General features: G+C 54.2%; 1 protein-coding gene across 3 annotated transcripts in view; it reads right to left on the bottom strand.

The window, feature by feature from the left end:
- Positions 1–15,384, bottom strand: part of SMAD3 (SMAD family member 3) — a 116,646-nt gene that overhangs the window by 6,082 nt on the left and 95,180 nt on the right. For 2 of the 3 annotated variants that reach the window (XM_065872868.1, XM_065872869.1), the window contains 3 exons: positions 12,362–12,412; positions 2,233–2,445; positions 58–195 (listed from right to left, as the gene is read on the bottom strand). In XM_065872868.1, coding sequence (XP_065728940.1) covers positions 58–195; positions 2,233–2,445; positions 12,362–12,412 — 402 coding nt within the window. The remainder of the gene's footprint in view (positions 1–57; positions 196–2,232; positions 2,446–12,361; positions 12,413–15,384) is intronic. The other variant, XM_065872870.1, reaches the window with a different exon arrangement.

Here is a 15,384-nt window from a genome sequence, read left to right as displayed (position 1 = left end):
GCCGCAGAGGAGAGGACCTCAGGGAGAGGGAGAGGGTGGGTATGTCGGTGGTGGTACCTGGTGGGATCTTGCAGACAGTGGCTGGGTGCCAGCCGTAGCGCTGGTTACAGTTGGGAGACTGGACAAAGATGGCACTGTCGCTGAGGCACTCTGCGAAGACCTCGCCTCCGATGTAGTACAGCCGCACGCCTCGCCCTAGAGAGATTCGGGTCAGAGTGGTCCTGGCACCAGCTGAGGCTACCAAAGGAGGCAGAACTGCAGCCGATGCTCCAAGTGACCGGTTCTCTGCCAGGGTCACCAGGCAAACGGGGCCCAGAGCCCAAGCCTGAACACACGGGGAAGTGATGGGTGACGCTAGGTTGCCAAAGCTGGGGAGGCAGACGAGAGGGAAGAGCATGGGTTAAGTCTTAACAGCAGCCTCTGCCAATGACCTGCCGTGGGCCTCGGCCAAGTTACTCAGCCACTGAGCCTCAGTTTCTTCACCTGTAAGATGGGGGTAGCAATAATACCTACCTCATGGGGCTGCTGTAAGACACAAAGCAAGTGCCTGGTGAGCAGTAGCTGCTGCTGCTTCTACTACTACTAGGTCCCTCCCCCCTCCAAGATTCAGAAACTCAGTCAGCCTGCAGAGCTCCTCCTGAGGCAGCAGATACCCCAGGAGCCCGTCACTGCAAGGATGGCTTAATTAGTGCCACTCCCTGTACCTTTCTCCCCTCGATGCATTTTTCTAAAACATTCCATAGCTTTATATCATTTACTTTCCCTTCATCTCTTAAATCCACTCCAGATGGACAGAAATTATTTTTAAATTGGCTCTGCAATTCAAGCAAGTTATATAAACCCTCTGACAACGAGTCTGCTCAGCCAGGGGATGTTCTCTTCTCCTGCCTCGAAGGTCTTTGTTCCCACTCCTGGGGGCAGAGGCCCAGAGGGCCGGGGAACGGAGCCAGCTTTCACAGGCGCAACGTGGAGTGGGATGGAAACCAGGTGACCGGCTGCAGGCCTGCCTCCTCGTCCCACCACTGTCCCCGGCCCCGCCACTCCCCAGTTCTTCCTGGCTCAGTGCTACAGGACTTGGCAGCTCACAGACACCAGGGTGCTGACAGACTCGGGGGCCACTAGGAGGCGCCCTGGAGTTATGTCGGTCAAGAGCGGGAGGCAGAGGTGGGAAGACCCAGACCCAAAGAACAAAAATGTTTGGGTAATTTCTGAAATGTTATATTTAAATACAGAAAAGTATAAAGTGGGTAAGTAAACACCTGTGTATACCACCGGGGATCTTTTTTAGAAGAAAACAAGTAGGAGGCTGTCTGGGAAGGATGCAGGCTCAGGGGCAGGAGGGGGCTCTTTGTCACCGACTGTGTTACACACTTGCTGTGTGGCCTCTGCAGGGCTCCGCCCCTCCCTGGGCATCAGGTTATCATTCCCTGGAAAATAGGCACACTGGTGCAGGCTCATGGCTTCCAAACTTTTCTTGACTGTAAAACCCTCTGTCCAAATGAAATCTTCTGTGAAGGCGCAAGATACAATACAAACAAGAGCAGAGGTGCTCTGGTTCACACGTGCCCAGACCCCTGCTGCCCCGCCCAGCTCCTGGGTTTACTCTGGAACCCCTTGACCACCCTGCGTGCCCTGAACAACGTCTGAGAATACCCACCATCTCTACACCATCTCTACGGCCCTTCTAGGACTCTGGATCGCAAAGCTGTGCACATCCTCAGCATGGTAATTTTATGAGCAAACCAAGTGACACACAGCAAGGCTTCATCCTCCCTAAACTAAGTGATCTTTCACCACGTGCTGGGTGTCAGGAGAGCGTGTTAGCAGCACTGGTGTCCCGGAGGCGGGCAATACTGGTCTCTCCACCTCTTCTAAGTTCCTAGAACAATCATATATGAAGTGAACAAAGAGAATATCATTCCTCCAAGGTGGACATATACTTGTCCACCTATCAGTACTTCAAGGGTATTTTTATTAAGAGAATTGCACGGTTGCCTTTCTCAGGAAAGTCAACTGTCCTCCTCTGTGGCTTTCAAATTTTCAGAAATGGTCTCTGAGTGGGAGCAATCAAGCAACCGGAACTCTACCTGTCTGGCCCCTAAACAAGGCAATACGGAGCCTGGGGGACGGGCGTGGGGAGGCGCACAGTGGTGGCTGGTGGGTTCTGGCAGGGGCTGTGCTGACTGGGGTGCGGGGTGGTGTCACGGGGGGGGGGGCGTGGCCGCCCCTTACCGATGTGCCTCCGCGTCAGCTCCACGGCCGCGTTCCTGTTGACATTGGAGAGCAGCCCCAGGCAGAAGCGCTCTGAGTTGGAGGGATCGGTGAAGCCATCCACTGTCATGGACGGCTGTGAGGCGTGGAATGTCTCCCCAACGCGCTGGTTGAGCTCGTAGTAGGAGATGGAACACCAGAAGGCCGGCTCGCAGTAGGTGACGGGCTGCAGGTCTGAGGAGACAGGCCGGGCCGCTGGGTCAGGGGGCCCCCCAGCCCCTCAGCTCCTGGATGGGGTCCCCTAGATGCTCCAGAAGCCTGTTTCCCCACCTCTCAGGGCATTAGAATCCCCCCCCACCCTTTTACTGTGTAAAACTCGCAGGATCCAGTGGGACAAAATCCTCAGGTGTTGGGAGAAGCATTCCACTGGCCTTGGCACTATTTAGTTGAGCTCACAAAGGCCCTGCCCCGCCCGGCCTGGCCTTGGGTTGAAGTAGTATTCAAGGAGGTGCTGGGTCAAACCCAAAAGGCCCCGAGACCAACAAGCACCTGGCTAAATGCACCGGACAGGCCAGGAGTGCCCACTGTGGTCTGGCCACACCATCTGCCTCTCTCCCAAGGTCCCCAGAGTGACCCATGCTGATCTCTGCCTCCCAGAAGGGCTTGCAGCTTCTGGCTCTGCCTGGTCGTGGGCTAACTCCTAGCCTGTCGGGCGGCAGCGTCCAAGCCTGTGAAATGACAAGGCTGGTGCGGCCCAGGGGGTCGCGTCTACAGCCACACAGGCACCAGGCACCGTCTACAGAGTGAACTGGGTCCCTGCCTCTTATTGTGGAAACTTATCTTCCAAATGTATCCAGATGCCGTCTGTCGGGTGGCTAAGACACAAACTCACCTAAAAGAAGCTCTGAATTTATCCTAGTTGTCAGTCTGTGTCTCGGTCAAGGGCTCCTCAGAGCAAACTGCCATCCTGTGAGGGGGTGGTTCTCAGAAGAGGTGGGAACCCCTGAAATAGAGGTTTCCCCTCACGTGCCTCCACATTACCTTTCCCGTGATTCCCTATGCCTCCTGTCACCTCCAGCTGTTCCAGGCTCCACACCTGCCCAGGTACCCCTGCCCTCCTCCTGCCCATCTGTGTGTCATCTCCCACCTTAGGGTCCATCCTCTTGGCCCTGGGCCGGGCCCTCGTCCTTCCTCACTTGCAGCAGTGCCACGCCTCTGACAGGACTCCCCAGCACTCCAGCCAGCCCTTCCAGCTGCTTCTCTGCTCTGCACTGCTCCCCGGGCCACATCCTGTTCTCTGCCTACTTGAATCCCACCACCTGCTGGCGAATCAGGGATTCTGCTGCCCTCATTCCTCCGCCTCAGACCTCCAGCCTGAGTCACTTGCTCTGGCTCTTACATATACGTGGAGCCGCCTGGTCACTCAGGGCGTGTCTTTGTGGGAGCCAGTGAGAGTGATGGGAAGGGCTCGCCGTGCCAAGTCTCAGCACTGGCCGGAGACCCCTGCTCACCGCCCGCCGGGCAACCTCCCAGAGCGAGAACCCACGAGAACCTCTGCTCAGCTCACCAGACCTCTGAAAGTACGTAAAGCCCAGGAGAGGCCCGGGTCCCCCTGCAGGGCAAAGTGGCCCTGATCTCCTTCTGGGGTCTACGCCCACGATCCCGTCTAAGGGTAAAGAGAAGGTCAGCACACATGGGAGGAGCTGCAGCCCGTGACATCCCTGCACTCCACACACCCTGGAAGAGTCAGCTAGAGGGTCGGGACACCTACATCAGGTTTCTCAACCTCGGCACTACTGAGATTTGGGGCCAGATAATTCTGTCTTTGTGGGGAGAGGGTTCTGTGCACTCTAGGATGTGCACAGCATCCCTGGCCTCTCTACCCACCAGACGCCGGCGGCACACATCCATCTCACCGTCCCAGCTGTGACAGTAAGAAATGCCTCCAGACGTTGCAAAAAGTCTTCCACGGGGCAAAATAGGCCCCAGTTGAAAACCACTGCCCTAGATGTTTGACCAGGTCACGGAGCACAAGCTTCAAGGCCACATGGACCATCGTCCACCCTCTGCTCAGACACAGACCAGCCACGTGCTGCTGAGCAAACCAGTTAAACTGAGTTTCGTGTCCACATCTCCCCACGGGTCACCAGAGTGGAGCATCTCCTTTATCACCAGGCGCTGTCTGTGGAGGGACTGAGATAATGCAAGTGGAGAGCGGGGCACGCATCAAGCACTCAACAGATGGTGTCAACAGAAATTATAATAATTGTGGTTATATGAACTTGAAAAGATCCTGTTCTTGTCCTGACCTCCATCCGAAACGAGCAAAGCGTCCTTGCCCCTCCTTCCCTTGCCAGGGCCCACACTACTTAATGGTGAAAGTGGCGTGGTGGGGCAGGAGCGACCATGGCCTGCGGCCAGTGCCCCCGAGGCTGGGTTGAGCCACGCCAGCCACATCCGGCTCTGGCTTTGCTCGATGCTTGACATTCCAATGAGATAAGCTATATTCTAAACAATGTGGTCACTAAAATGTGAGCTATGTTGCTTTGGAAACCTTAAAAAAAAAAAAAAAAACAACCACCACCACCTAAGAAATCCAAGTGCACTCCAAGCCTTCAAAGTGGTCTGGCAACGTGCCAGGGCCAAGAGGTACTGGGGAATTCCCAGAGGCAAGCTCTGCTGACCCTGCTGTGCAACCTGAGGGACATAACGTCCCTCTCTGGCCTCAGTGGCCCAGTCTGAACAGTGACTGCAGTGTACTGGAAGCCACTGAAAGCAGACCATGTAGGTCATGGTGTTTCTGGCATGGGTCACCATGAAGAGGCAGCTACGGCTGATCTGGGCTGGCCTTGGCTTCTCTAGCCAAGTACAGAACAGAGCAGTCTTCATCTCCAAATTATAAAGCCTTTTCCAGCACCCCCTGGGCTTAGTCCAGGCAGAAGTGAGCGAGCTAGGCTCCCAGGAACACTGACTCAGCCCACCCATCAAAAGAAGAGAAGCCAGCAGGCCACCCATTGGGTAACATGGGGCCAGAACCATATTCTGGGCACGTGTGGGCTTCAAGGTGTCTCGGAATCAGAGAGAGGCTTGGGGTCCTAGCCCAAGAGGCCCTCCCAAGCAGATCTGAGCCCTTATCTAAACATCCCTGCAACTCACAGACACTCCCTGAACAGTGCTGTGGAAAACACAGGATGCAGGAGCCTGACACATAATTAAGAAGATGCTACTTGGGGGAACAGAGCCGTCAGGCCAAGGCAAAGTCTGAAGGCTGCCATTTCACGGAGTGCTGTTTGGACGAGCCGACCTACATTCAGAAGCAGCACCACAGCCATGCACTTACTGTTGTCTGCAGACAACTGACAGTCAGCCCTGCCTTTCACCTCTCTCCCTCCCATCATCCCTCGGTACTTCCTCAAGGCATTTCTGTAAGAGGAGCTGCAGACCCAAGTATGATCACCACCTCGGGGTTATGCCTTGAATGGCACTTTATTTTAAACTTCATGTATGCCCTCATCTCTTTCCTACCAAAGGACTTATCCAGACCATGGTTCCGAACAAGACAGAGTCAGGACCCTGGAAAAGAGAAGACTATAAACAGGCTAACCATGAAGTTACAGCTCCTGAAAGAGCACTCCGCTCGGGTCTAAGCTTCCTAGCAGACAAGGCAAAAAGGGAGCACAGTATGCTACATGGCTCTGGTTGGTGGACAGACAATTCTTACTAGTTCTGCAGGGGAAACAAAACTTGTCCCGGGCACTAAATCTTTTTTTTTTTTTTTTTTTTGCGGTACGCGGGCCTCTCACTGTTGTGGCCTCTCCCGTTGCGGAGCACAGGCTCTGGACGCGCAGGCTCAGCGGCCATGGCTCACGGGCCCAGCCGCTCCGCGGCATGTGGGATCTTCCCGGACCGGGGCACGAACTCGTGTCCCCTGCATCGGCAGGCGGACTGTCAACCACTGCGCCACCAGGGAAGCTGGGCACTAAATCTTAAATGACATCTTCAGGTGGCTACTCCTCCTCCATATCAATCAATCCAGCCAGCCAACCTACCCTAATTTCAAGAGTTTCCCAACAAACGCAGAAGCAATTTTATGTAAGGTTGCTTCTAAGAACCCTGAACATATGCCACTCACAGGCTCCTCTGGGAGGACAACTCTACAGGGTAAAGTGACCTGCCCCAGTGGAAAGTGGTTTCGCTTCTCTAGCCAAGGACTCAGCACACCTGGAGTGGCAGCTGATGGCGTGTGCCCAAGGCCTTCCCTTCAAACGCTTCTGCTCTCGGCCAGACTGCTGAGTCTGTGCCAATCTCTCTTCCTGCAGCAGAGGCGTTGCAGACGCAGGAGCCTCCCGCTGCAGCCGTTCTCGGCCCCCTGTCCCCACCGGTGCGGTGTCGGCCAGACCACTCGAGGAGCGCGGGGCACTTAATTCTCGACTGGCCCCCTGCCAGCCTAACGCACTGGCTGGCTTCAGCTCTGAGCCCCATTCCAAGCTGGCACTGACTTTCTGTTTTGTTTAAGGAAAAGAAAACAGAATAAAACCCAGAAGGCAAAGGGATGCCTATTAAAAACATGTGCGAGAGATCCAAATCCGGTAAATGAAAGGGGCGGGGGGAGGTCGGAGCGGGGAAATTAACTTTCTACTATACATCGAAAGCAGGGACTGGGTGAGGGCTGGGAGCAGCGATGCTGTAAAGCTAAAGGTCAGATCACAAACGGCTGACTTAGTCTGTGCCCTGCTCACCTGCGGAAGGAGGCTCTGCCTCAGGCCGGGAGGCTTCCACGCCCCAACCCCCATGTGCACTTCCCCTGCCTGGACTGCTCGTCCCCCTCGTCTGCCAGGACGCAACCTTCGAGGCCCAGCGCAGGTGGCTGTGAAAATATCCTCTACACCTGTGCCTGAGCCACCTGTGTACCTGAGGGTTAGGTCCCTGCAGGCCCAGGCCAGCTGTGTCCCAGCAGCCGGGCACCCATTCCAACTTGTCTCACCAAGGATTAGGGCAACAAGCCCAGTTTTACACAGAAAAGACCCCACGCTCTTTCAACCTAGGACCAGTTTACTGAAACCAAGAACAGTGGAAAAGTCTTAAGAGCTGGACGGACCCTCAGGAGCGTGACGGTCCAGCCGGCAGCCGACGTCCTGCCGTGAAGATGCCTGCCTGTGGTGTCCCAAGCTTATGGAAGATTAAAGCCCAACGAGGCCTCAGAAAAGAACTTCTGCAGCAGCCCAAGACACCTGGGATCAGGTAGGGCCTGTAACGTGGGCCCCTGCCGTCTCTCGGGGCCCAGGGGTCTTCCTGCTACTCTGCCACCAGGGCCCCCTTCTCCTGGCAGGAGAGGAAGGCAGCCTCAGCCCAACGTCCTCCGGGAAACCATCACCTCCTTAAACTCCAGCTAAGCCACTGCCCCAGGACATTCCCTGGTACCTCGTTTCCCCCAGTCAAGGCCCCTCCCGAGATGTCTCACTTTAAAGCAGAGAACAACTTTACTCACCGGCAGGATCCAGCTCGTTACCTTTCTTCTCTCTCTCCGCCTCCCTCCTCCTTCCCCTCCATTTGCTCCAATCCTTGACCTAAATCCTTAGGAAATTCCAGGTGACTCATCCGGCATGATGTGTAATAACAGGAACATCACCTGCTCACATCCCTTCCCTGCAAAACAAAGCCCTGGGACCTCCCCAGAGCCTGCCCCTAGCCAGAAGCTGAGCTGCCTTTCAGTCACTCATGGGGCACCTCCTCGAGGCACCCCAAGTGGCTTTACTGTGGCAGGAGGTGCAATCTTTTGCCTGGAGGAGGGAGGAAATGAAGCAGCAGCCCGATGTCCTATGCTTGCTTTCTTTTTGTATAATAACTCCTTTACTAGAAATAATAGGTGTCCTGAGATGCCCTGTCTCTCTCCGGGGAGAACTCTCCGCGTGCCTGGCAGCATCCTACTGCTTGGGACACGCCAGCCACAAAGGAGAAACACGGAGGCAGCTGCTGCGTGCTGCCCACCCCACCACCCCTTTATCCCCAAAGGATGCCCTTGAACTCACTAGGGGTTCTCTTCTCACTTCTCACTTCGCATCTCTGCAGAACCCGCCCACTGTGTCCTTCAGCACCTCCTCCCCTCCCTGAGGCACCATCCTCCACCTGACCCTCAGCCTCTTCCCGAGAGGGTCCCGTGAGTCTGTCTTCAGCCCTCTTTCCTTCTTGAGCTGGGTCTCCCTCTCCACTGAATCCATCCACTCCCAGGACTTCAGCCGAACCTTCATCAGTGTTTCCAAAGTGAGATCTATGGGAGGGTCAATAGGATCGTAAGAGAAAAGTGTTCCAACAGCGGTTGGACCCGTGGGAGAAACGCTGGACCAAACAGGCCTCCTTTCTGCAGGACTCGCAGAGGCTTTACGCTGCGGGTGCCCTGGGGGGCCCAGGAGGGGGCACAGTATAGGCTTTCCAAACTCATTTGATGACAAAATCACGTCTCTGACTCCACTCTGGGCAAGGCTGTCAAACATGCTAATGGCTTCCAAAGCTGCACCTCCAGCCACAGCCTCTCTCCTGACCGTCCTGCCGCTTCCTGGACACAGGCAAGCACCGGCATCTCCCTGTCACCCTTCGCCCCAAACCCCGTCCCATCTCCTGGGGCTCTGCCTCAGTTAAGCTAAAGCATCATCGTTTTCTCAGTTAAAGCTGATCAATGAATGCCAATGATTCATGACACTCTTAAACGCCCTCTCCTCTCCCGCTGCCATTTCTCTAAAGCATTCATCTCAGCCTCCTTCAGCGCTACAGCTTCCTAAGTGGGTATTTGGGGGGGGTAGCCCCAGTAATTTCCCCGAGATTTTAAATTCCACACAGTGGCCAGATGAATCATTATGAAGCTGCCGTCAGATAACCACCAACCCCCAACTCAGAACCCACCATCTTGCCTTATCCTATAGGCAAGACAGGGCTACGTAAGGGTGGCCCTCAGGGCTCTCTTCTCAACCCGCCAACCCCGAGCCTCATCTTCTCCACTGTGCCTCCCAACAAGCCAACCAACCACACCGCCAGCTGTCCTCCGAGCTTACCCCACCCTTTCACGCCATTGCTTCCATCGGCAGTGTCCTTCCCTCCTTCTCTGCCTCACCGTGTCCCACCTGTCCTTCAAGGCCCAGCTCATACAGGTCATCACAACTCCAAGGTCCCCCCACCCTACTTGGCACTGTCCTCCTGGGCACATACAGTTCCTCCCTCCTGTGTGCTGCTCCCTTGGCACCGGGCACAGTGCATCACCGGTGGTGGACAGACACCTCCAGCCACTCCACCAGACTGTGAACGCCTAAACGTCCTCCCTGGCTCTGGACCACCAGCATCAGTACCTACTAGGAACTCAGCAAATGGTGACTGAATGACTTAATACATAGGAGACACTGGCCACCCTGGATGATGTCCCCACGGGAACGCCACTGTTTGCTCCTTTGAACCCTCAGGGTACTTCATCTGCACCTACCTCTTGCTTTAATTAATTAATTTATTTATTTATTTATTATAGTTGCAGCACATGGGATCTTTCGTTGCGGCACATGGGCTCTTCGTTGCAGCTTCTCGCTAGTTGTAGCACATGAGCTCAGTACTTGCGGCGCGAGGGATCAGTTGCCCCGCAGCACGTGGGATCTCAGGTCCCCGACCAGGGATCGAAACCACAACCCCCGCACTGGAAGGCGGACTTAACCACTGGACCACCAGGTTAGTCCCCCCTCTTGTTTTACATAAAAAGTATTTATCGTCCTGCCTTATTTATCCCAGCAAGGCCAAAAGCACCTTCGTGTCAGGGTCTGTGACGCCTCTTTGAATTCCCCCACTCGGACTGGCATACGGTGACCAAGCAGGAAGTGCCCAGAGAATGACTGAGTGAGGAAGAGACAGGCAAGCAGGGAGGGCTCCCAGCCAGGGACAACATGGGACACCAGGGCCCTCACACCTGACATGTGTTCCCCACTGTAAGTCCATAGGTGTCTCCTTGAGCCTAGTTCTTCTGAGTGAAAAGGGCGAGAGCTAGTCTAAGTGACCGAGCAAAGGCAGGGTCCTGCTGCACGTGGGGGCGCAAGTTCTGGATCCCCATGGCCTGAGTTCAAAGCCAGCTTCTCCATTTTCTAGCTGCGTGAAGGGGACAAGTTCATTAACCAGTCCGTTCCTTGCTTTCCTATTCCATAAAATGAAAAATCACAGCACCACCACCTTAGACAGTTGTTACAAAGATTCCGTTAACATGCGTGAGCCACTCTGAACAACGCTCAGTAAATATCAAGTTCTCGAGAAATGTCTGCCATCTTCATCACCATCCTTTCATCCCCTTGCAGCTACGATGCCAGAGGCTGTGAGATGGTAGGGGCCCTACCAACAGTACTGAATGGGTGAAGGCGGGGGTTCGAGGGCTTGGCAAGCAGAGAGGAAGCCAGGCCTGTCAGCGCCCGTGTCTCGCCGTGAGTCCTACCGTGGCTTGTTGGCTGACTTGTCCCCCACATTCACATCTTCCCAGCCGAGTGGCACCCCCTCTCTGCCCACCAGGCTTGGAGGCTGTCCCTTCCTTTGCAAGAAATGGCCTAAGAATTCCTGACCCTCAGACGAGAGGCAAGGGAGAACTGTGCCAGCAGGGCACTCTGCCTCGGGGCCAAGTTCAAGAACACGCTGTCATCCTGGTCCACGCAATCTCGAGGGGAATTCACAGTGAGTACCCGCCCAGGACAACCTGCGGCCTGAACCACCGAGTCAGGCAGTGGGGTTGCCAAGGCAAGCACCAGTTCTGATGTCTGTCGACTTCAGGGCGCCCATGGCCATGGTGGGGTAAGAGGGCTCAGCCTCCAAAGCTGAAAGCCCAGAGTCAAGTTCACACTCATGGCCTTTAAGTTCTCAAGGGTTAACATAGCTTCCAGCCTTCAGAGTTTGTGTTTAAAAACTCCATCAGTCCTTTCACATCGGGAATGTGACCTTCCCGCTGTAAAGCCCAACACTCACAGTGGTATTATTTTACAAAGATGATAAAACAGATCCCCCAAAGTTACAGCTCACACTGCCCACTTGTCAGCCTGTATCAAAAGGTTTTCAAGCAGCTCCCCACGTTCCAAATGATGACTTTCTTCATCTGATGTTATCAGTCAAGAACTGGGAACAACTGGGAACAAAAGCCAGGCCAATCCACTCTGATTCACCAAGCTTGGATATTAACTCCTTCTTTTTCCTGAGCCACAAATCAAACCCAGCAATACAGGCTGGAAAAGAACCAAACTCACATTTTTCTAAAGCTACCAGACCAACACAGAAATAAAAATTCCCCTCAATAAAAACTCAACAAATATTTAATTTGTTTTGAGCCCTCCGGCAGGCCCCACGCTGAAGCCAAAGGATGCTCCTGGATTAGAAAAGTGAATCTCAGAAAAATGACCCAGAAATCAAACATCTAAGGGAAGGTTGTGGAAGTGATGGCCCAGCTGCTCCAAAACATCATGAGATAATGCAAGATGATCAACGCGTCATCTAAGTACGGAAATGTGTTTACAAAATAACAACGAGAAGACAGGAGAAGGTGGATATGAACTATTATCTCAAAGGCAAAGCACAAATATATGTGCCTGATCCACAAACGTCAGAGGGACCGAGATGAAGCAAAAATGTCTGTGTTAGGGCAGGGGCATTATAGGTAACTTGGCTTTTTTTTTAATCCCCCCAAATTCCTTATATGGTACTGTTTTAAATAAAAATGACATCATCGTCAGATGAGGTGCTCAGATAAAATCCAAGTAAATGTATCTGAAACAAGTCCCCGAAAGCCGGGGGCTGCGGTTTGCACCGCTGCCTGTGGCTTTGCATCAGATCACACACGGATGCTCACTGACCGGAGACCCTCGTGTCTCTTAAGCACAAGGTTCGGGGGTTTTTCATTCACTCGTGTCTAACCGCCTCCCTGGGGAAATACAAACCTGGCACACGGCTGCCTTTCCTGCCACCACTGTTCTCAGGTTTCCCGTTCTGTGGGTGACCCCAGAAACAATGTAACCAGAAACCTGATGGGCTGCACTGGGCGGATGGTGGGGGTCGGAGCAGGGGAGCCTCAACTTCAGGGCCCCCTCTACACACGGGCCACCAGGCAGGGCTACAGCTAGAGGGGGATTGAGTCATCCAAAGAGCTACTTACCCAAGTTATTGTGTGCTGGGGACATCGGATTCGGGGATAGGTTTGGAGAACCTAGGAGGTGAGACACAGCTGTGAGACTTCGGAAAAGACTGTTGGCCTGGGGAGCCAGATGACAGAACATTTGCATCAAGGTGGGGCAGGAAGAAAACCTTGGACTGAGCCTCCACGGTCCAGGAGAAGACCAAACCCCACATCCTTGCCTGTGCTTCCCCTTCCCCGGGCCCCAGCTTCCTCATCTGTGGAACCAATGGATGAGAGGATGACCTTGGAGTCTCTTCCACAACTTGAAGGTTTGATGCTTCTAACCAAGCCCCCGGGCACAGGGCTGCTGCATTCCCAGCCTGGGTGCACAGACCTCACACTGACCCTCCCTGTTAACTGAGCCCCCAGAGGGACAGAAGGAGCAGGGAAGACCCTCTCCACAGCTGCTCCAGACCCCGGGCAGCGAAGGTAAGGCTTGCAGCTGCCCAGACCTCACCAGTCTTGTTCACACGGCTCAGGACCTGCAAATACCAACGCAGCCTTTTCCCCAGGTTTTAGGAAACTCACTGAGCTGCCTCGGACACCCCACAACTCAGCAACCAGACTGACGTGATGCTACACGTGGGAAAAAGTCCTAACTACCCAATTCTTTCTACTCTAATATCGTTACTCTACCTGTTTTTCCCCCCCCAAAAAAGAAAAAAACCCACAGGGAGTCAGCCTTCCGAAAACCAAGTGACTCTCTTCCGGAAAGCAACACTGGGCTGGCCCCTCCTTTGTCCCTGCATCCATGGGGCTCCAGCTCTGGAGAGTGGCTTATTGACTGACAGCCCTGTGATTCCAGCCCCGGCTCCACCCCGTGAAGCCTACAGTCCGCACAGCTTACGCTGCCTCGAGCTGTTAACGGGGGTCTGCGCCTGCTCTTAACTCAGCTGTAACCTTCTTGAGGACCCGGGAGGAACCATGGGTTTCTTTTTCACCCCTAGCACCCAATCTTCGGAGGGACGTGCAAGAGTCACAGAAAGAGCAGAGCTTCCGAATCTGCCACGGCGTCTGGACATGGCACCACTTACCAGCCATGGGACTTTGGCAAAGTGGTTCGACCTCTTTGAGCCTTGGTTTTTTTCCCCTCAGGTATAAAATGGGGAGAATACCACCTAGCGTGTGATTTGTGGAAATGCAGTGGAATCGTGCCTATGAAAATGCCTATACCATAGCTGGTACATAGTATGTGCTCAGTAAATGTTGGTCTTCTGATTTGTGCTGGCCCGAATGACGGAGATCCAGGAAGGCAGGGGGACCTTCTCACTGTTCTGAACAGACCTGTGTGCATGTCCGGGGAGAAGCAGGGCTGGACAAGGTGATCCTCGGGCCCCAAATGAGGCGCTACCACATCTCAACTGTCAGGGAAGCCAAGTCCATGAGCAACTGGACTGGTTTGAGAGAAGAGCAGAGAATAAATAGGAGACCCCACCCACGGGCTGGCTGGGGTCCACAAAGCCCAGGCACACATTCCATAAATCAGTAATGTTCACAACAGGTACACTAAGGGAGGAGAGGAGGGAGGGAGAGACAGAGAAGATGGAGCAGAAAGGGAGGAGAGGAAGGGGAAGGAACAAGAGCTGAGAGGGTGAAAAGGTTGCTGCTCATCCCATAGAAGATCCTCTCTGTTCTGTTCACTTTTTTTTTGCGGTACGCGGGCCTCTCACTGCTGTGGCCTCTCCCGCCGCGGAGCACAGGCTCCGGACGCGCAGGCTCAGCGGCCACGGCGCACGGGCCCAGCCGCTCCGCGGCACGTGGGATCCTCCCAGACCGGGGCACGAACCCGCGTCCCCTGCATTGGCAGGCGGACTCTCAACCACTGCGCCACCGGGGAAACCCGGCCTGTTCACTTTTATAACAGTAAAGGCAGCCCTCGCGTTACTGCACTTTCCTCTACTGTGCTCTGCAGATTCTCCATCTTTTACATGATGAAGGTTTGTGGCGACCCTGCGTCGAGCAAGTGTTACCAGCACGGTTTTTCCAACAGTATGTGCTCACTTCGCACCTCTGTCCCATGGTGATAATTCTCACAATATTTCTAACTTTTTCACCACTATTATGTTGGTAATGGTGATCTGCGATCCATGATCTCTGATGTGACTATTGCAAAAACGATGATGACTCGTTGAAGGCTCAGGTGTTAACATTTTTTAGCAATCAAGTGTTTCTTAAGGAAGGTGTGTATACTGTTTTAGACATAATGCTGTTACACACTTAATAGACTATAGTGTAAACATAACTCTTACATGTACTGGGAAACGAAAAATGTGTGTGACTTGCTTTACCGTGGTTGTCTGGAAGTGAACTCACAGTATCTCGGAGGTTTGCCTGTGATCATTCCACAAACGTGAAGAGCAACCAGGAGGGAAGGGGGGAAGGAGAGGGAGAAGCGATACAGCATCTGCAGAAATCCTGCTTAGCTGGCTTGCTTCCCATGCCAGCGTTTCATAGCTGTACCCTTACAGCGGTCACTTGGCATTGAATACAGAAAGGTCTTCGAGATGCATTCCGGCTGGGTCCACACTGTCAGCCACCTACCAGGGGTGTGTCGGGGTGTGTGTGCTAAACCCCAAGGGCCATGATGCCCAGGCTACATATCAAGTGACCACGTTTACGGTAAACGTGCAAGTCTCCCGCATCCTTCTTTGGGGAATTACGCTCTCTTCTGGGCTGCGTGCAGGGCAGGTGGCCCCACGGTGTCAGGCGGCTCTGTGTGTACGAGGCATGCCCGCCGTCAGGAGGAGGGAACATCTGCTCGGCCCCCTCCTCCTCACCCAACCATACCAACACAGTGCACATGTGATGTGGCAGCTGGGGTTGAATTCAAGAAACTGCTGGTCTGGAGCCAATTTGGTCCCTTAACAAATGAGGCGGGAACATCTGGAGATGCGGCTGGAGATGACTGGGCTGGGTCCCTCACGGCAGGAACACACAGATCACATTTGGTCATCACATAAAAATCGATGCTTCGGGGCCTCGACTGCCACTAGCAAAGACCC

The sequence above is a fragment of the Phocoena phocoena genome, chromosome 2 (genome assembly GCF_963924675.1).
Source record: "Phocoena phocoena chromosome 2, mPhoPho1.1, whole genome shotgun sequence".
Classification (NCBI taxonomy): Eukaryota; Metazoa; Chordata; class Mammalia; order Artiodactyla; family Phocoenidae; genus Phocoena; species Phocoena phocoena.
The sequence above is the reverse complement of the archived record's forward strand: the minus strand, read 5'-3'. Positions and strand labels throughout refer to the sequence as shown.